This window comes from Rhodamnia argentea, chromosome 2 (genome assembly GCF_020921035.1).
Source record: "Rhodamnia argentea isolate NSW1041297 chromosome 2, ASM2092103v1, whole genome shotgun sequence".
Lineage (NCBI taxonomy): Eukaryota > Viridiplantae > Streptophyta > Magnoliopsida > Myrtales > Myrtaceae > Rhodamnia > Rhodamnia argentea.
Window position 1 is genome coordinate 10191855 of NC_063151.1, and position 22288 is coordinate 10214142.

Here is a 22288-nt window from a genome sequence, read left to right on the forward strand (position 1 = left end):
TGTGATGTATAGCTGTAAGTTTAGACACATTCGTCGTAGGCAAAATATCGTAAGGAAGTTCCTCTCGAAAGGGGTAGTTTTTTTAGACTTGATAATTTAAAGGAAAATAGTTCGGATCCAATGACAAAAGTTTTGTAAACAGGGCGGGTAAGCTGTGCATCTAGGGGAATGAGGTTAAAAGCCTTTACTCGATAAAGAGGTTCTAAGGTAGATAGGGGAATGGGGTTAAAAGTCTTAACTCGATATAGAGGTTCTAAGGTAGAAACCTAACCTAGCGATTGGAGGTCCCATGGACCTAGTTTCAATAGAACAACATAAAATTTGAAAACTGTTGTGTGAGCACTATCTCCCATTCCTATGATGTAATAGTGCTTCCTATAGCGTTTTAAGGGTAGCTATGCGTTAATTGATTCATATAGTTTGGAATACAACATCCTAGTAAGGTATGGTAGAAAGCCCGTAATAGAAATGCACTTATATACGTGGAGTTGATCAACTCCATGAAAATCTTTAAAGGCTAGATTTTCTAAAGCACTAATGAATCCCAAGAGTTTTAGGGCAAAAAAAAATGAACATAACCGAGAACCAACCATGAATTGGAAGGACTTTGTGTGAGATTTATTGTCCGAGCTTACACAAACAACTAGTTATTCAAGGCTTGGCCCATCAACTAGGCTTTAACTAAAGAAGGTTCAAAGCTAAAGCTACCTATCTTGATATAGTATACCTCCAAAAGCACTTAAAATTCCAAAAATGTTTTGTTGACCCATATTTGTTAGGGCTTGCGGTAATTATGGTTTAATGCTACAATGAAAGTGAGTAAAACAAGATATGTCTCTTGAATTCATATATCTCTTGAGCTCATGTATCTCTCAAATTAATCTATCCCTTGAGTTCATGGATTTCTTGAATTAATGTATCGCTTAAGTTTTGAATATCTTGAGTTCATGTATTTCCTTGGCTTATGTGTCTCTTTAGTTCATGCAATTAAACTCTATAAATAGAGATGAACTATTCTTCGAGAGAGTTAGAGAGATAGTGGAAAAAGGAAAAACAATACATGTCTTTACTTCATTTTTCTCTAAATGTGCCGATTTCTAGAAGTGTGCAATTGAATCCTATTCGAATAGTGCTAATACACTGGTTCAAAGTATTGTATCTTGGGAAGCATAGTTTGCAAATGTGTAAAATGTGGGGAATTAATCGCCTTAATTCTCCATACCCACCTCTTTTTAGTATCCATTTTTTTCCCATGTGATGAGGGCAAAGTCGAATGATTGTGGTGGCCCATGACTTTGGGGTTCTGGGCTCACGCGCCTCTCCATTGGCAAGGAACTCGCGTCAAAGCATTTCTTCATTTTCGAGCTGCATCTCTTTAGGAAGATGGCCAAGGGACTTTCCTGAGTCCATGCCAAGCATAAAGTTAGACAATAACATATTCACACCGTCCAATGACTGCGTTTGTCAGACTTAATTTGTTATCACTTTCTCAAAGTCATTATTTCTGATTAGTTCACTGGTTGCAACAAACAGTATTGTAATATGTATTCCAACATAATATAGCCAGAAGGGACAAGTGATGGGACTTGGGGAGGGAAGGAAGAAAAGAGTCTAAGAGAACGAGAAACTGGCAATGGAACGGTGGCAACACGAACTGCATCCATCAGCGAAGAGAAAGCAAAGCTAGGGTTTCAGATGGGGAAAAGAGGAACCAAAGGATGAAATGGGAAATCGACGAGGATACGGTGGGATAGCTAGGGTTTTTGGACAGGATTTGACTTAGGGTTTGAGGAGGCAGACATTGCTACACCAAAGTTGAGGAACTCTTCCAAACGAGAGAGAAGTTTAGTAGGACAGCTTGTGACCCTTAAACTTACAGAAATGCTTGCTCAACTATAAGTCCAAAACAAATGGCAAACGTAACATTTATAGAATATACAATCAACCCTAGACGTCATTATGGACAATTAATAGACATGTTACTATAGTAATAAAATATCAGATGCTGGAACCTGCTGATACCATTCCCAGATCAGAAAAGAGAGCCTGACGTTGTCCCATGTTGGCTTGTCTCGCAAGTAACTGATATCGAATGGGAGGGAAGGTTTTCTTCATCCACTTCGTGTTTGGTCTCCTCATTGTCTTCTTCAACTGTCGCGATGTCGAGCTTGTAGTCAATCCTGGCAAGTTGCTCAGCCACTTCCTGCATTGTTGGCCTGCTCGCACCACTTTGGTCCAAGCACTTCACTGCAATCTCAGCAACCATTCCTACTCTCTCCATTTCATCTTCACTGGCGGCCTCGAAGTTTATGACATCGGAGAGTTTCTTATCCTTCACGCAAGAGACGAAATAATGGATGATATTGATTGACTCTCCGGACTTAAGAATAAAACTTGCGGGCTTCTTTCCCGTGAGCAACTCCATGAGGACAGCTCCAAAGCTGTATACATCACTTTTAATTGTCAGCCTACCGGTGGTTAAATATTCCGGATCGATGTAGCCCAACGTGCCTTGTATTTCAAAGGACACGATATGACTATTCTCTGGTGATAAAAGTACCGAAGTTCCAAAATCAGATACTTTTACTGAGTAATTTTGATCCAGAAGTATGTTCACCGACTTGATGTCACCGTGAATGATCGGGGGTTCTGCGCAGGAATGCATATACTCAAGGGCAAGAGCAGCTTCGGCAGCTATTCTGAGCCGGTTTTTCCACGATCTTAAGATGGTTGACCCACTCTGATGGATGTGTTGGAAGAGGGTACCATTCAAAATGTATTCATAAACCAGCAATGGTATTCTAGTCTCCAAACATATGCCATGGAGCTTCACCACATTTTTGTGGTTTATCTGCATCACAGTTTCAAGTTCATGCAGGAAATCCCCCCTTAGCAGAGACTTGTGCACATCTTTCGGCTTCTTGACCGCGACCATAGTGTCCCCGGCTATTCTTCCTCTATAGACGGAACCGAAACCGCCCTCGCCAAGCTTGTTGCTCTCATCATAGTTGTTGGTTGCTTTCGCCAGCTCTGCCTCCGTAAAGAGTTGAACTCTGTGGTGTTTCAAGAGCTCTCCTCCATTTCGTCTGAAGTTTTTCTGTTTGCTTCTCCTCCTCCACGTGTCAATGACTAAAGCAACTGAAGTTATGCCGAAGATGGGCAGAGCAATCACTGCCAAAGAAATATATGTTACTAGATTAATGATTCAAGCATGTAATCCTTGTTCGGTCCACAAAGTTCATAAAAAAATTTAATTACAAACCGGCTACCCATTTAATCTTTTATTACATTATCCGCATTCATCACCATTTATTTGGATGATTGGTTTATTTTTAAAATACAACTACCCAACTTAGCAGTGGTAAAGATGGTTTCCGTGACAAATAAGTTACACATTATGTATCAAGTAACAATTCCTAGAAAGAGCTAATCCCCCCTACTAGATGGCCTCGACAATTTTCTTATTTTTTTTTTACCATCTTTGTAAGAAAGAATGGCCAGATGGATGGATTTTATACAGAAAGAATGGCCTCATAAGGAGAAGTGATTGTTCTTAGGGCTATTATTATTATTGTTGTTTTTATTATTGTTGTTGTTACAAATCAAACAAAATATTTGCCAAACTTTTAGGTATGGATCCGTTCCTTTTTTTCAGCTATTATTATCCAAATTTGGACATTTAAATATATATACACACGTCTCACTTCCATAACTTTAAGATAGATGGTAAAACGCTCGAGAAAAATTAATACATCCACCGCAAAATCTCAATTAAAATATGGATTACCATTCTATTCTCCACCAGCGTTTACACAAGCAGTGAATTGTGACCCGCCACGTGTCTCATAGCTTCCTTCCGTGTACTATAAAAACTTCAGATCGTCTCTTTCTATTTCTTGGCTTTAGTAGATAATTAAATGAATACTTTTCGAATCCACGGGAGACTGGAGTATGCACGAAGGGAACAACTTTTCACCCAATTCAAAACTCAAACATATCTCAATATTTATGTTCTATTTATTTTGTAAAAAAGAATGATTTGAAAAATATTTTTCTAAAAATGATAGCCTGTGTCGTCTAAAAAAATGAAACACAGAAAAATATTTTTACCCGTCTAAATATAATATTTACATATAAATTATTGTCTGTAATTAAAAAAATATTTCATTAACTAATTATTAATTGCATTTAGTTTCAGAGAGTTTCTTATTTTTACTGGGAAAAGCCAGGCACAACTTACGGTATTTATGATCAACGGGCGAGACTTACTTCTTTTTCCCTTTTATGCAATGGTCGTGGAGTGGTGACCAATGATCAAATCGGTTGTAAAGTAGAATCGGACACAAGTTTCAGGACATCTTAACATAAGCCAGTTCAATTGCAAGTGGGACTCCCAGTCTAAAGCAAAGAACATCTTAGTTTCTGGAGCGATCATCACAGGGGAAGTAAGAATTACCTACAGCAATTATGGTAAGACGAGAAATTTGGCAATCAACTTTGCCATCGCCAGTCATGCCGAATGGGCACTTGCATGTGTAGTTCCCGGCCGTGTTCTTGCACTTTCCGTGACATGGATATTGTTGTGGATCCTTGCACTCATCGATGTCTGTATGACGCAGAATCAACGGTGGACTGTGAATGTACGTTTCGTGGAACTTATGGCCCAATCTTTGGGTGGCCAAGAGAATAGTATTGAAGTGAAGAGAAGAGAAGAGAAGAATACCTTGACATCCTGGGGGCACTAGGGAGCCATAGGGATTCCCCGTGTAACCCAGCCTTCACAGAGGCAACGATAACCGTCCCCGTTCTCGAAGTCGGAGCAGACACTGTTTGCGCCGCAGGCGAAGCTCGTTCCGTTCGATTTTGCTTTCTCGCAGGTCAAACCCCGTTCAATCACCCAATCCAGGACGACCCTTGAGAAAACTACTGGGCCGATATCACTTCGGGTCAGGAAGCTTGTAATCGGAGATATTGAACGACGCCTCATCCACTACGAACGCTGACCCGCAATAGGTAAAGTTAACTGAGGTGTAATTGGTGGTGCTGTTCATGGATATATTGAGGCTCCTCAGGCTCTTGGGGATCGACGTCTGACAGCAACCGAGGCCGGAGCAAGCCCTCTCGGTCTTGAAGTCGATATCGTCGTCCCGGCAATAGGAGAAGCATCCACTCCCAAAAGACCCGTTGGCGTCCGAGATACGAGCCATCGTGTCGCAACCCAAGACAGTGAGCTTGTTCCTGGTGTCCGAGAATGTATAATGCCCGCCTTCGCCCACTTTGGTCCACGGGTAGGGGTTAGAGTCCGTTGCGCCGAACGCCACTGCTGTAGTAGCAGTCCAAAGCTCTGTACATGCCAGTGGTCATTGTCCCATTCTCCAGGAATATGTCGTACAAAGGAATGTTCTTGCCCAGGGACAGGTTCCCCGTGGTGTGGTTGCAGCTGACGACTAGGTCTGGCTTCCACGCGCACCTGGCCTCGAGCCCGAACGGGAAAGGCACGCTCATGTTGCCGCACTTCCGGATGCAGTTGTCATTCCCGGTAAAAGTGGCCAAGGCGACGGCCATGGCCATTGGAAGGAAACACAGCACCGCCGCCTTCATCTTTATGTTTCTCCACTCTGTGCTTTCCTCTGGCTCTTCCCTCACTGGTTATTGCAACCTAGTTTTGTGGGTGTTGATGCTTCAGCTGCAGCCAAGTCGGTCAGCACACTGGAATACAGAGTCATGGATGGATACTGACCCGTGGGAAAGTGATTGCTGGCTTTTCCAGCAAACCATGTTCTCATTCGTACAAGTTATGATATTAATTTGAATATAAGTGATGTTTATATACACTTCCATTTTCACTCAAAATGCACACATTTAAAAGCCATGATTATTTCACAAGATAACTCCAGAAAAATCAGTTTTTGGAACTGAAACACTTCTTACTTACTTAGGGTGTATCTTTTATTGCGGAATATGAACGATTTGGGATATATTTTTCTAAATATAATCGCTTGAAAAAACGAACGAAATAGAAAAAAATTCATCGGTTGTGAAAATATTTAGACATAAATTGTCATCCATAATGAAGCATCTTTGATTGAAAGAGTTAGTAGCTATAATTCTGAAATTGTGAATAGATGACACTGCTTACATAAAATTTCCTTTATATTTGCGGTGTATGACTTGCTTTTCGGAAAAGATAGAGCGAACTATACTTTGCTAGACAATGTAGTACGTAATTGCTGGACAATCAAATGAAGGCACACTTTTTCTTGGGTCTTATACTTTCATCAATTGCCGACCCCAAGAATGTATGATGCCGCATATTTTTGCGCAGTAGTTTGTGATAAATAAATTGTTGGCACGTCAATAGTAGATCAAATATTTCGGACAAATGATAAGTTTAATATGATCTCAGAAGACAAGTCAATGGTTTAAAACTTGACACTCCCGCCCGATTTTCTCATGCCTGTCATTCAAATTGTTCTCATGTTCTGTCATTTTATTCTGCTCATTAATTATCTCCTACGAAAATAAACACGTGTCTACGTATAAAATTGCTTGTTTAGTCGCGGTGTTCTGTTGGTTTTTTTTTTTTTAATGGAGAGTACACGGTTGGAGAGAAGACGAGTTAGATGTTGCCCTAAGTAAACATATGAAGTATTGCTAATGACCTCTCAAGTGCAGTGGTTATGTATACTTCGTTGAAAAGAATTTAATTTTAAAATATTTATTGCTCATATTACGAAAAAAAAAATCATTGTTAAAATTTGCCGATATAAATATATTTTTTTGGTTACTTAATAAAGTACAATAAGGGAGACAATTTCTTAATATGTGAATATTTATATGATATGACATGAAGGTGCGAGCTAAATCTCTAAACTATTAGTCAAGTATGCATAGTCGTTAAGATCACTTATAGGAGAAGACCCTTTTAAGGCTGTGAATAAAATCAACTGTGTTCTTAATTTTGATTGCAATCATCCTAAATTAGAACGATAATACGCTTGCTTCACAATCCCGAAACCTTAACAAGTACTCCCAAAATGTATTAGCTTCTTTTTTTTTTAGAATATTTGACTTTAAAAAAATGTCAGAAATGCACACACTGCATTTAGTAAAGCTCCATGCATGGGGTTGCTGGCAAGATTATTCTAAATGTGAGACGATGTAATGGAATTCTTCCTATTCAAATTTAACGTTTAGTCACCGAGCCAATAATTTGAGATTCTAAAACAGAATGATCTGGCTAAGATATCAAATTATTTTGATGATTGAGTCCCCTTCCGAACTGTCGCTTATAATGTTAAATCCAAATCCATTACGCCCATCTATCGAGACCAAACAAAGGTAACATGGGTTGCACACGGCAAAAGTTAATCCCAGAAAAGTACCAAACTTGTGAAGAGGCCTTTTCGCTTTCGTGCCAGCTTTGAAAACATTAAAAGCATGCTCCGCATGTGTACGAGCCCAATGAATCTCCAACGTTGATTCACGGGGCACCATGTGGGACCGACATTATCCAACAGTTGAAACTCACCGGAGTTTTGTGACAATGGGCACACGCAAGTGTGGCTCGGATCCGCACTAAAACCACCGGGCCCAGCTCCGGTCGACCACATGACATCACGCAGGAAGACTTCGAAAGTCGTGTTGAGTCCTTCGAAGAACAAGACAAAATGCCACAGAAAAAGTAAAGGAAAGATGGATTGTGGGATGCTCTTTGGAATGTGGATCCATACTGTGGGAGGACCTTTCTCCATCACGTGAAGGGGCATCCAAAAGAGAAAAAAAGAAGAAGATGACAACAACTTCCCCAATTCCTATTTCCATGTTGATGAGCTCTTGTCACGTAGGGTCGATGTTAATTTAGTTATACTACTTCTATGGTAATATAGTTGCGTGCCTGTAATAGAGTGGATTGTTATAATCCTCAAATCATCGCAGATCAAATGGATAATGGTTTTTTTTTTTTTAATATCAAAACCCCAAAAACCATGACATGTAGTCCAGAATACGTCATTAGTTTTGCTTTTGGCAATATCAAATGTTCAAACTATTAGACTTAAACAAATGTCACGAGTGGAAGCTATTCGCCAATTCCCATGCATCTAGTCAAGCTCCATCCATAATAAGGTAACTAACAGGGTTATTCTTAACATAAGATGCTGAGATAGAATTTATCGTATCCAATTTTTTGCTTAATCACTCAACTAATAAATCGAGGTTTTTAACAAAATAAGTTTCTAAAGGCAAAAGTTTAGACCAAATTATTTTGATCAAGGAGTACTATTTCGATCAATCATTTCTTCAAATAGATGCAAAGTCCGTTATGCCCCCAAATTATTTTGATCAAGGAGTACTTTTTGGATCAATCATTTTTTCACATTGGGTGCAAAGTCTGTCATGCCCCTCCTCTATCGAGACCAAATGAAAGTAACATGTCTTACTTTAATAAAATCAAAGAAAAATAATTTGGATTAACCTGTGAAGAGACCATTTGTCTTTATGCTGGCTTTAGATCCAGTTGGCCCGACCTTGCACCCAAAAAAAAATAATAATAATAATAGCATGCTCCGCATGTAAATAACCCTAGTGTATCTCCAACGTCAATTTATGTGGGCTCCATATGAGACTGACATCATCTAACGGTCACAATTAATTGTGATAACAATTTGATTTCTTATATCTAATCATATAAAAATAGAGTTGGCAGTCGCCACATACTTATTGTAGGTTGGATAGAAACTAAGCAAAACATGGGAGATCGCTTTACTTTTCTATGAGTTAGAGAACGCAATCCGGAGCTGTTTTCATTTAAGGAACGTTTTCGTACAGTCTTGGTCGATTTTATTTCCTTACATGCATCTACATGTTCAAGCATTTATGATAATAGATCAAACACTCAAAAGTAAGTAAAGCAATGAATAAATTAAATAGCAAATAAAAACAAGAAATAATGCGCGAGCTATCTCGGGGCAGCATTAGACATAATCTTGTTATTACCAAGCGCTAGCTGTCAAAGTTTATCGGATGGATTGAATTGGCACAAATGCAAAAGGTTTAGGACTGAATTGATAAAATTAAAAGGTTTATGACTGAATTGGCAAAAGTGCAATAGGTTAAAGATGTTTTTAACAATTTTCCCGATTACTTTCACACTAAAATGCGAGCACCAAAGTTTATCAAATATACATACAGAGATTGAGACATATATTTTGATAACGGGTTGTTAGTTTATGTTTAAGGCTGCATCCTACCGGTGGAACGATGGCTGCGTCCATAGTATAGAATATTCAAAATAGAAAGGTCAACAGAGAGGTGAATTCTAATAATTTTATAAAGATCTATTGATCAATACACAATTTCATCGTAGTTCTGACTAGTTGTATCAGTAAAAAGGGTGTTCGTGCATGGCACGGGTCCGCTAATTAGCCTTCCGCAAAATTTCGATAAAAAAATCTGAGATCATATTTTGAGAGGACTAAGAAACTTCCCTGGGTCAACCCCCCTTCTTTCTCCCAAATGTCATTTTTCTTAGTGAATTTTCTTCGGCACAGAGCGGGACGAAGACTTGCTTGTGAATTTTCCACCTTCTTTTGTTGAAACATGAAACGACGTCGACTTGTGAAGACCGTCTTCGACGACGACTCGTCAAGTCTTCCCATCGTTGATAAGGATCCCGTGTTCTCTCTTCTTGTTGAAAGGCTAACGGGTCTTACTTTGTGTATTTTTGTATGGATTGTGAAACTCCGATAACCTACCTTGGAATCCATCCAATGATAAGGGCGTTCTCATGCTTTTGGCTCAAAAAATCGATTGTTGTGGGTTCGATTCCTACTCTTGGGTACTCTACTTGGATTAATCTTATATCTTGGGGCTAACGTGGGATCAACTCAAGGACCTATTAGTTTAAGTAAATATCTAATGCATTATTTGTAAGAGGAAAATTCCTTTCTTTGTTGGGACATTGTGTGTGTATATATATGTTGAAAATTTTATTTAGATTGTCGATAATTCTGATTAAGCTGGACTTTAGGGATTTCCTAATTTATTATAGATTTGTGACATAGAACTACAGGAAGACATTCTTCTTAATAAACTCATCATAACATGTTTGTTTTCACACTACCTAGGTTACCATCCAGAGTTGACCGATGGGCTTACTGCCCTTTGGGCTTTGCTACCGTTCCCTCTACCGGTTAAACACACCTCACCTCGGATAGGTTGAAGCCAAACTTGACAGAACTATGAAAGCGTTGTTACTAAGATGATTAATATTTCTCCCGTTTGTTGGTTTGTGTTTTGAGACTATATTTTTCGGGCGGAAGGACAAACGTGTTATTTTCTCGCTCTTGTTGAATTCAGGATGTGACAAGATGTATAATATGTATTTGGCTTTTTAGTCCCAACATTTGGAGAGCTTTTTCCTGCTACTAGATGTCGTAAAAGTTGGAATCACGCTTTTTGGATTAGGAGGTAGTGATTCGATGTGAAGAGAGTACAATTGTGTAATTGAGATTGCAAGCTTGAGATCTCAAAGATCGGAATGAGCAGTATCTTGCTTTAAATCTATTGAAAATTAACCATGATTTAAAATGCTACATCTGATATTTTGCAAAGAATATACACGTATTGCACTGCAAAACTTGAATTAAAGTAGATATTTCTTTTAATTACTTCTGGAATAAACGTAGCATGACGCTGCATCATATGCTAGAGAAAACTGCTAAAAAAGTCCTAAACATATTATGTCAATTCATTCATAAAATTTTTTTTAGACCAATTGAATCCCAAACCTTTTTCATTTGTGTTAATTCAATCCATTGGTGCGGCCGGAACTGGCGTTGACATTTTAGTAGTATTATAATATTTCTCAAATTAATTAATTATTTTTTTTTTTTTTTCTTTTTTTTTTTTTTTTTTTTGTGAGGGCCGACAGGAGGTCATTAGCCCTCCGGCCATTGGGCGAGGGCCTACGAACCCTTGCCAACTGCAGGCAAGGGTTGTAATCCCTCACCCAACGGCCGATGGAGGTCGCCAGCCCTAACAAAAAAAGAAAATAAAAAAGACAGGAAAAAAAATAAAAAATAATTGAAAATTTTGAAAAATACAAAAATATTATAAAAAAAAATGTCCATGAAAGCGTCGCCCGGCCAAATAGAATGAATTGACTTAAATGTAAAAGATTTATGACTTAATTGGCAAGAGATAAAGTTTAAAATTAAATTGACATAATTGCAATTGGTTTAAGAATTTTTTGATAATTTTTACTCGTACGCTAAATGCACATAGCTCTTTCTTGAAAAACAAGTTCACTTATCATCGCATCTAGAAGTCTATAATAACCCCATCACCAGTTTCCTTTAATTATTTACATTATTGCTTTATTCTTTGTCTCACTAATTTGTCAAAGGAATTTAATGTCATAGAATCGTTAGTCTAGTTTACAACATAGTCGGAATAAACATCCATTGTATAGAGTACTGAAAATGCTATCAAATATAAATCAGTACGCAAATTTCGTCGTAGTTCTACCTAATTATATCAGCAAAAAGGGTGTTTGTGCATGGCGCGGGTCCTCAAATTAAGCCTTTCCGCAAGAATTTGACAGAAGTTCCAACAGATATTTTGAGAGGACTAAGAAACTTTCCTGGGTCAAGGACGACTTCGTCACTTCTCGTCATTTTTCCTAATGGACTTTTGTAGGGTATAGAGCAAGACGAAAGACTTGTCAAGTCTTCCCCGTGTTGACATAGAGGCCCGTGTTCTATCACTTGTTGTTGAAATGCTAGCGATATCTTCTTTTACTTTGAGAATTGAAAATTACTCCATCTTGTGAACCAATCGCCGCCCTAGAACGTTTGGATTTTAAGTGGAAATGAAAGCAATATGAAAACATCAGCCAAGCTTTTATATCCGGGTAAGTTGCCTGGAAGAATCCGCCCGCTCCCCAACCGTCGTGATCGATGACTCGGTCTTCCTATGTGTTGACTGACTTGGCTGCCGTTGAGGCAGCGGCATCAAACGAACGTAGGTTACAAATACCAGTGAGGGGAGAGCCAGAGGAAAGCACAGATTGGAGAAACATAAAAGATGAAGGTGGCGGTACTGTGTTTCCTTCCAATGGCCGTGGCCGTCGCCGTCGCCTTGGCCGCTTTTACTGGGAATGACAACTGCGTACGGATGTGCGGGAATGTGAGCGTGCCTTACCCTTTTGGTCTCGAGGACGGTTGCGCGTGGAACCCAGACCTAGTCCTCATCTGCAACTACACCACGGGGGACCTGTTCTTAGGCGAGAACATTCCGTTGTACAACATATCCTTGGAGAACGGGACAATGACCATTGGCCTGTACCGCGCTTTGGACTGCTACAACTACGATGGCGTTCGGCTTGAGCTCTCTAACCCCGACGTGTGGTTTAGCGTGGGCGGAGGCGGGCATTATACATTGTCGGACACCCGGAACAAGCTCACCGTCATGGGCTGCGACACCTTGGCTCTTGTCTCGGACGATGCCGGGACTTTCGGGAGTGGATGCTTGTCCTATTGCTGGGAGAAGATCAACTTCACGGGCGAGAGCACTTGCTCCGGCCACGGTTGCTGTCAAACTTCGATCCCCAAGAACCTCAGGCGCCTCAATATATCCATGGGCAGCAAAACGAATTACGCCACAGTTCAGGACTTCACCTCTTGCGGATCAGCCTTCGTGGTGGACCAGGAGTCGTTTAATGCCTCCGATTACAAGCTTCCTGTCCCGGCTGACATGGGCAAGTCCGTTTTCTCAAGGGTTGTCCTGGATTGGGTGATTGAACGGGGTTTGACCTGCGAGGAAGCGAAATCGAACGGAACGAGCTTTCCCTGCGGCGCCAACAGTTTCTGCTCCAACTTCACGAACGGGGAGGGTTATCGTTGCTTCTGTGAGGCTGGGTATACGGGGAATCCCTATGCCTCCCCAGGATGTCAAGGTATTCTTCTCCTCTTCAGTTTTTCATCTGAGTTGAGTTAAGATGCTTCAATACATGAACGTCCATTTATGGTTCCCCTTCGATTCTGTTTGATGTAGACATTAACGAGTGCAAGGATCCAGGACGATATCCATGTCGTGGGAATTGCAAGAACACGCCCGGGAACTACACATGCGCCTGCCCATTCGGTATGACTGGTGATGGCAAAGTCGGTTGCCAAATTTCTCTTCTTGCCATAATCGCCGCAGGTAACTCTAATTCCCTTGTGATGGTCGCTCAACAATCTAGGCTAGCTCTTGCTTTAGACTACGAGTCCACTCGCTATGGGTCCGATTCTAATCCATCCATTCCTAAATGTTGTGTGGCAGTCTTTGTAGCGGTAACGTTATGCATAGTCATTTGTGGCCTAGTCTTGTTCATATGCAAGAGGAGGGCCAAAGATAGACACTTCAGGCAAAATGGAGGCGAGATCTTGAAGCACCAGCGAGTGAAAATCTTCACCGAGGCTGAGTTGGCTAAAGCCACCAACAACTACGATACCAGCAACAAGCTCGGCGAGGGTGGTTTTGCTTCGGTTTACAGAGGAAGAATCGACGGTGATGTTTTAGTCGCCGTCAAGAAGCCTAGAGATGTCCCCGTCAAGAAGCCGAAAGAAGTGAACAAGGACGGGTCTCCGAGCACTCACGACGCATTCCTGCACGAAATCGGCATTATTTCGCAGGTGAATCACAAGAACTTGGTCAAGCTCCTGGGCATATGCTTGGAGACAAAAGTGCCATTGTTGGTCTATGAATTCGTCCCGAATGGGACTCTCTATCATCATATTCATGACAAGGGATCAACCCTTCTCCGGTCGTGGAAGAATTGCCTCAGGATTGCCTCGGAAGCCGCCTTGGCCCTCGAGTACTTGCACTCCCTGGCTGACCCGCCGGTCATCCATAGCGATGTCAAGTCTATGAATATACTTTTGGACGACCAGTACTCTGCAAAAGTATCCGATTTCGGAGCCTCGGTTTTGATTTCGCCTGGAAAGACTCATATAGCCGAGAGAATACAAGGCACGATAGGTTACATCGACCCTGAGTATCTCATCACTGGTGAATTGACCACAAAGAGCGACGTTTATAGCTTCGGGGTCATCCTCGTGGAGCTCCTCACCGGAGAGAAGCCGACTCGGCGGGCAAAATTTGGGGAAAAAATCAACATCCTCCAATCTTTCATCTCGGCCGTGGAGGACGGGACACTCCTCCGCATGACAAATTTCGAGGCATCCAATGAAGGCGAACAGTGGGAGATCGAGGGGGTCGGTTCGCTTGCTAGAAGGTGCTTGAACTACGATGGCCCGAGTAGGCCGACAATGAGGGAAGTGGCCGAGCAACTGGCTAGGATCAACAAGAACTTGTGGGCCGATCAACAGAACCGCAAGGAGACTGAGAGCTTGCTCGGCGAGACGAGACGAGATTCTTATTGGGCTTCAACCAGCGAATTGAACAAACCGCACTTGACCGACCTTATGGTATTTGACATCGAAGCCACCGCTACAAGTTCCAGCATCTGATTCGCGGTTTCTACCGTGGGGCTACGCCCAAGAAACGATTCCAATGGTCGTACGTTCGTCCTTGGTCTTTGTTCTATAAGGGGTGATTCTACTCTTGATTGTACTCACTTCTGTTCTAGCCATAGATTGCAGTGTTAACAATATTAGTATATTCTCTTATTTTGTATTTGAATAAAGCTTATAAGGCTCGTGGACTCTTTTCAATTCTAGATATATTGAAATACACAGAAATTCTCCAATTCTCTTCCCCTTTTATTTTCAACTTGAAGAACGCCCTTTTTGTTTCATGAATGTATAATAGTGGAAGATTGCTTGAATATCTATCCGAACAATACACCGGGAAATTACTCTTTTGAATTTCACTTTCACATGCACCTTCTTCCCCAAATAAAGCACGAAGGCAATTTCCTACTTTTCGGCATTGCATCGGATTTTTTTTTTTTTCTACTTCTTTGTCGCTATAGCATGAATTATACAAACCCCACCCCAAAACAAAATATTCCAATTTCGAGTATTTCCATCCTGACCAGTTGCAAGATAATGTTAAGAACTTTTGCAAGTTCAATGTTGAAGCATTCTTGGGAAGAGACAAAGATTCAGGGATTTTTTTTTTTTTGCAACACTTTCATTTTCAAATGGAAAAGATCCATGAAACAACGTCACTCCCCTTTTCTTTCCGTAATGTTTCATGCCATGGCAAATCTTCGTATCCGGACATTTTTACTATCAAATATCAGCTACATCTCCCACCAAAGGGAAAAAAATAGAGACTAATCAGCCAGTTCTCGTGCATAGCATGGGCTTTGTAGCTAGTATAATAGTAAAATCAATGGATAAGTGTACCGAAAGTCTTAAAATTTACCACAAAAGTGCGATTGAGTCCTGAAACTTTCGAAACGTACAGTTGTCTCCTAAAACTAGTTAAATTTGTGTAATGGAGTCTTTTCGTTTTCTCCGTTCAATTAGGATAGCGGAAATTACCGATATGACTTTCTTTATAATTTTCTCTTTACTACGTGACTTTATAAATTATTTTCTCTCTCCTACGCAGCATTGACTGTACTAAAACATGAAATATAAAACTAAAACAATGCCTTTTAGACGAAAACCCTAATTAAATTAGGTTTGAAAATGAAGCTAATTTTTCTAGCACAAAAATGGAAAAGGCCAAGGCCGTAGGCTCTCGCTGTCGCCAGCCATTGTCAAGCCCCATCGGCCCATTTTGAGGATAGAGGGGCAGCGGGGACACCTTGGCCTTTTTTTCATTGTTTGTGTTCTCTAAGAAAAAATAGATTTTGTTCGCATCTAATTTAATTATGATTTTGATTAAAAAATTAGGATTTCGAAAAAAACGACGTGGTTTTAATCTTATATAAGCAATGTCAATACCACGTACAGGAGAGGAAAAAAAACCACGTAAGAGAGAGAAAATAATTATAAAAATGCCACGTTAGCCTTTTCTGATCGTTTAATTCACTAGGATTAATGAAGGCTTCAATTGCACTAACAAGACAACTTTTAGGATATGGTTGCACGTTTTAAAAGTTTTAGAATTCAGTTACACTTTGGTGACAAGTTGTAGGACTTACGATGCACTTATTTGTGAAAATAGATTTGTCATCCATGGAGGTCACAGTCTCTAGAAAGTTGCTCGAGTGGGAGAGATGGCAATTTAACCATCCCTAGCAAGCACCGACATTGCCCCACCCCGCAACACGTGGATTTTAGTTAGAAGTGGTAATATGGATTTAGAATCAACTCATATTTAATGAAGTGGATAAAATATGAGTTGTTTAAAATTTTTTATTAATGGGTTTGAATAGATTAATCAAAATAGAGCCCAACTAATAAATGGGTCTAATGGGTCGGTCATGGACCCATTTTTAACCCACTAATAACTCAAGACCCAGAAGCTTTATTGCGGCGACCGAGAGTTATGCATGGAAACGGCCGAGAAAGCTAACGAAGCCATCTCCACCGTAGTCGGCTTTGATTCTCGTATGTTTGGGGAAATCGAGGTAAGTCGAGAACGCATGTTGCTGAGGCCAATTTGCTCGAACATAAATTGCGCAGGTCGTGCGACATCCCCCGATTGTTTGCCTATCGAGCTCAAGCGACTAATTCAATGCAAAAAAGTTGATTTTTGCTGCTTGGTCTTGTATCGTTACGACAAAAATGACTCGACCAAATGATTGATGGGTTGTCTTCAGTTGGAAATTTGCACATGGTCTCCCACATGCTCGATGAAATGTCTACCTGAATTTTCGGTTCTGATTTTCCTACTAGTTGCACGGGAATCTTCAGCAACGGTGAATAGTATAATTGATCAGGTCAGTTGAATCTCAGCTAGTATGTAAAGAGCTTATTTTGATTATCTTACACTTGACGTGAGGAAGAGAAAAGATTAAGATGATCAACCATGGAGACATGTAATACATTCTTCATAACTTGGAGAAAATCATACTGATTAGCTGCCGGATTTGGAAGTTTAATACGCCATTCACACGATAAGTTGCATTAGGGCAAAGACAACTGCCCCGTGTCAAAATGAGGACAAGCTTTTGCGTGCTCATGTGGTTAGAAACCATTTTTTGACTCACTTTGTATGGGCCAAATTGCATAGGGGTAACTTAAAATTTTTTTTTACAAATAAGTGAAAATGAGTTCAAAACTCAACCCCGTTTCATGGCCTGGGCCGGAGTTTCGCCACCACTCTAACATTCCCTTCCATAACCGACCCTCGTACTCCCTCCCTGACTCGACGAGTCAATCCATGGAGCTACCTATTCTTCAAAGGGAATAATTTAATAAGAAAATCGCTAAAAAAAATGATTTCAGGTCACGTCGAGTCGGATATGGATTGAGTCGAGTATGTATCGTCAATTTGTGTTGTATGTAAATTGGTCAAGAACCATTTTCTATCCCGATCCCGATCAACCTGTTTGAAAGGATTTAGTTTTGAATGGGGATGAGGAGCCAAAAATTAGGGGGTGGTGCGGAGATGGATGTGATAATCAGCTCATGAACTTCCCCACCCTACATTCTAGACTAATTACATATTAACTCTAGAGTTTTGCACCACATATATACAGGTTTTTTTTTAATTATTTTATTATACGTTTAGCACTCGAACAATCAATTTTTGTAAACTTTTTAAGTATTAGGAAAAATATACAATATCAAACTTTAGTTTTTTTTTTTTAATTATAGTTGAATTTAAGATAAATGAGGGGCGATAAAACAGGAAGGCGAAGTCGAAATGCCCCTTGAAGGTGGGGATGGGGTCACTTGCTTTGTTCGACCAAACATTCTTAGGATCTACATTTCACATATCTACTTAGTGCTTCTAAAGAGATTCGGCATAGTACAGCTCTTCCGAAAACCGAAGGGAGAACTCCGATTATTATCTACGAGATATATAGTTTTTTGTTAATAACTCCACTTAAGAAAATTCTGTAATTTGACGTGATAATATGAGATAGATATGCTCGTTCATGGGTCCCACACATGTAGGCTTTGTTTCATACACCTTTTGTGGGGTCACCTTTAATTTTACATGCTCTCTTTTTCCGTAAAAAAAGAAAAGAAAAAAGAAATTACACGAGTAGAGCTTTTTCCTTTAATAGAACTAAAACAATATGATTCAGTGTAAGAAATTAAAACACATTCTTAAAAATAAAAATAAAAACTCAACAAAGAAGTCCTGTAAATGTCTGGAAAACATATTTAAAAATAGATTTAAATTTAGGAGATGCATAGTAGACTTAGATAACATAAACTTACAAAAGAGGAGCCCTTAATTTCATGATTCTCTTTGTAAGATCATTAATATGCTGACACGAAATTCGAGTTCACAATTGTTGCCATTATGATTATGGTAACGATTCTCCTTGCCCAGTGGCTAGCCACCGACAAAAGGAAGAAGAAAGGAAAAAAAAAAGATTGAAAGAAAATTAAAAAAAGCAAACATAAAAAATTATTAAAATTATTAAAAATTGTCCACATCAACGTTGGCTGTGCCTCATAAGACAATCGATGTCCACATCAATGATTTTCAATCATAATTCCTAGCGGACCGCATCTTCCGATGAGTGGTGCATGGGGAAGGTACAAATCTCATGTTAGAACGCCCTTGTCACCAAAACATCAATATTTCCTAGGGAATTTTTACGGTGCAAAATGAGATGAAGCCTTGCTTGTAATAGCCGGCCTCCTTTTGTTAGAACGCCCAAACGACGACGACTTGTCAAGTCTTCCCCCATAGCCTGTGTTCTCTCCCTTCTTGTTGAAATGCTAATGGGTCTCACTTTGTTTATGTGTTTTGTATGGATTGGGAAATTGCGAGAAACCAACCTTGAACTTGACCCGATGACAAGGAAGCTCTCATGCTTTCGGCTAAAAGAATTTGACTGCTGTGGGTTCGATTCCTACCCTAGGGAACTCAACTTTAAGGGCGCGATCATGATGGTGGATTGTAGTACTAGTTTCTCTCAAGATAAATGGCTACTTATGGTCTATTCCTTGGATCATAAAAGATATATTCCGAGATCCACTGACAACAAATATAGAAATCAAGAACGTATGGGATGTGCTAGTGCTATCCTCAAGGATAAATTATATCTTTTACAAATATAGAAATTATTTTTTTTTTTACTTTTGAAGCATTATTTTTCTTCGGAAGTAGTTTTAGAGCCACTTGAACAAGTAAAATGAATTTACTTCTCTCCATAAGTTAATTTCTAGAGTAAAAGTGTTGCCATGCAAGAGGTAAAGAAGAAAATGGAAGTTAGGGAATTTGGAGTGGAGGATAATGTGGCAACAATCATGTGAGAAGTCGCACCTGTTATAGGTTTCATTTTTAGTTCGAAATTGAAGCAAGAAAATTTTCAGAAAAAGGATTTTGCTGAGGGGTTCTTCAAGAGTAGTTATTGATCAACAAATTACGAAACTTGTAAATTCAAAGAAGAGATTTTTCTTGTGTCCAATGGCAATTAATATTTTGAGAATTGAAGAATTTCTCCATCTTGGACAATCACGGCTCTAGAATGTTTGAATTCTCGATGAAAATGAAAGCAATATGAACATTATCCAAGTCTATATCCAGGAAAGTTTGCTGGAAAAAGCCCGCTCGCTCTCTAACAGTCGTGATCGATGACTTGGTCTTCCAATGTGAGGACTAACTTGGCTGCCGTTGAGCCATCGGCGTGAAACGATAGGTTACAAAAACCGGTGAGGGGAGAGCTAGAGGAAAGCACGATTGGAGAATCATAAGGATGAAGGTGGCCGTGCTGTGTTTCCTTTCAACGGCCATGGCCGTCGCCTTGGCCACTTTTGGTAGGAATGACAACTGCGTACGGATGTGCGGCAACATGAACGTGCCTTTCCCGTTTGGGCTTGAGGACAGTTACGCGTGGAAGTCCGATCTCACTCAGACATTCTCTCGGCATTTGCCAGCCCCTAATTACATTAATGAACTCATTCAGTGTTTAGCTCCTCACAATTTTTAGTGAAATATCACTCAAGAAATTATATAAATTCTACTCACAAAAATTTATCTGGCTAAATTACTCAAGTCTAATTACAGCGAGAAATCTCCTCTGCCGAGGGCTAGTAAATTTGCTTCAGGTTAGCTTTAATTCTCTCTCGTCCTCTCTATCCCTTCTATAAAATCAAGGGGCCCTTCATTTAATACACTTGATAAGGGTCTCCATCATTGATGGGCAAATTGTGGAAGTCCTTGTTCCGCGCCTAAAGGAGTCTGCACATATTTTCTTGTTGGACGCCTCTCTCTCTCTTTTATAATGCAAAATAGAGAGGCTTCATCATAGTGGCCCCCCTCGCTATATCAATTGTGCATGAGAGAGTTCTTGCGTTCACTTCATCCATTAAATGAAAAGGAGAAAAAGCACTCCTATTCTCCTTTAATGCATAGCCAAGAAAGTCATAAAAGATTGCTCATTATCCTCATGCGACTGGGAGTCAACAAGTGAAATTCATGCGCAGTCTTCTTCTTCTCACAATTGTGGCTAAACATAAATGCAGTCACCTGCGTGTAGACCGAAACAGAAGTCCCACAAAATGACCAGATCGGCCAGTCTAATTTATTTAGAATGGGTATTGTTCAAAATCAGCTTAAATTCAAGGTATATTTTTAACAATAATGTAGACCCAATAAGTGAGTTCTGCATGATCAATGACTGATTGCATTTGGTTGATAAACCAGTCCAGACAGGAGCTTCTTTATTTACTGCAATGTGCTTTCAATGGTCATAGTTCATTTTGTAAAATTGCCTCGGTTTAAAGGTTATGAGGCAAAGAACCTAGGAGTCGTGTCCTTTTGTATCCAATATGTCACTGTGTTTAGCGATTAGTGGTTGGGGTCACGAGCGAGATGGAATACTCGCCCTTTCCAACAATTTTCTTATTAATATCGTGGATTGGTCGCTTACCTAGATGATGTAACAAGTCGATCATAATTCTAGTGGGATACGAATTCTAATCTACCTTGCCTTTGATTTTTGGAAAATCATGCCACCTCGACATTATTGCGACGTTAGAAACTTTAGAGGATGTGCAAACTGTGGTGCAACATATACGGCAAATTCTTTCGGATTTTTGCCTCTCCAGTTATTTATTCCAAAGTCATGAGATTGTCCGGACAAAATGTCTCGTCAAATATCGATGACACGTTTGATTGCGGTAGATGTCTATTTGCCGGACCCTTTGGAGTCGGACCACTAGGAAGCTAACAAATTGCTATACGGGCGCGAATAACCGTCTTGTAAGGGGGCGCTGACTTTTCGCATAAGCTCTCCCAAGCCGTATTGATCACAATTTGATTTCTTATATCTAATCATATAAAAATAGAGTCGGCAGTCGCCACATACTTATTGTAGGTTGGATAGAAACTAAGCAAAACATGGGAGATCGCTTCACTTTTCTACGAGTTAGAGAACGCAATCCGTAGCTGTTTTCATTTAAGGAACGTTTTCGTACAGTCTTGGTCGATTTTATTTTCTTACATGCATCTACATGTTCAAGCATTTATGATAATAGATCAAACACTCAAAAGTAAGTAAAGCAATGAATAAATTAAATGGCAAATAAAAACAAGAAATAATGCGCGAGCTATCTCAAGGAGCATTAGACATAATCTTGTTATTACTAGCCGAGGGAAGATTCCTTTCGGGAAAATTATAAAAAAAGTCATAAACTTATTGTACTTTTGCCATTTCAGTCATAAATTTTTCAATTTTTTCAATTTAGTCGTAAATATTTTGCATTTGCACTAATTCATTCCTAAACCTTTTAATATTGTCAATTTAGTCATAACCATTTTGCATTTGTGCCAATTCAGTTCTAAATCTGTTTTTGTATCGATTCAATCATAAACCTTTTGCATTTGTACCAATTTAGTCCATTTGGCCGGCTTTGACCGGCCAACGCCGATGTGGACCCCAACCGGCGCTGACAATCAATTTTTAATAATTTGATTTTTTATATTTTATTTTATGTTTATTTTTCTTATTTACTATTCTTCTTCTTCCTCACGCCTTTTCCCCCGAGCTTTGTCCTACTCCAGCTTGGACCATTGCCGACCTCCATCCTTGACCGTCATTGGCAACGGATGAACAAAAAGGGTTGCAAAAATTAAAGTCCATGCTTGGCCTCACCTAGCATGGCCTGGACTGATAGCAACTAGGCGACACCATCGCTCATGCTAGGCAGCGACTAGGCGACACCATCATCGGGCGAGCTCGAGCTCCCCGGCC

The 22288-nt window shown here is 39.9% G+C and overlaps 1 protein-coding gene and 1 pseudogene across 1 annotated transcript; one reads left to right on the forward strand and one right to left on the reverse strand.

Moving 5' to 3' along the window:
- Positions 1–1782: 1782 nt before the first annotated feature.
- Positions 1783–5792, reverse strand: LOC115727355 (annotated as a pseudogene).
- A 6208-nt stretch (positions 5793–12000) lies between these two features.
- Positions 12001–14580, forward strand: LOC115733534 (wall-associated receptor kinase 2-like). Its single transcript, XM_048273911.1, has 3 exons — positions 12001–12958; positions 13057–13206; positions 13327–14580. The coding sequence occupies exons 1-3, from the start codon at positions 12088–12090 to the stop codon at positions 14514–14516; spliced, it is 2211 nt and encodes a 736-aa protein (XP_048129868.1). The 5' UTR covers positions 12001–12087; the 3' UTR covers positions 14517–14580.
- Positions 14581–22288: the final 7708 nt, after the last annotated feature.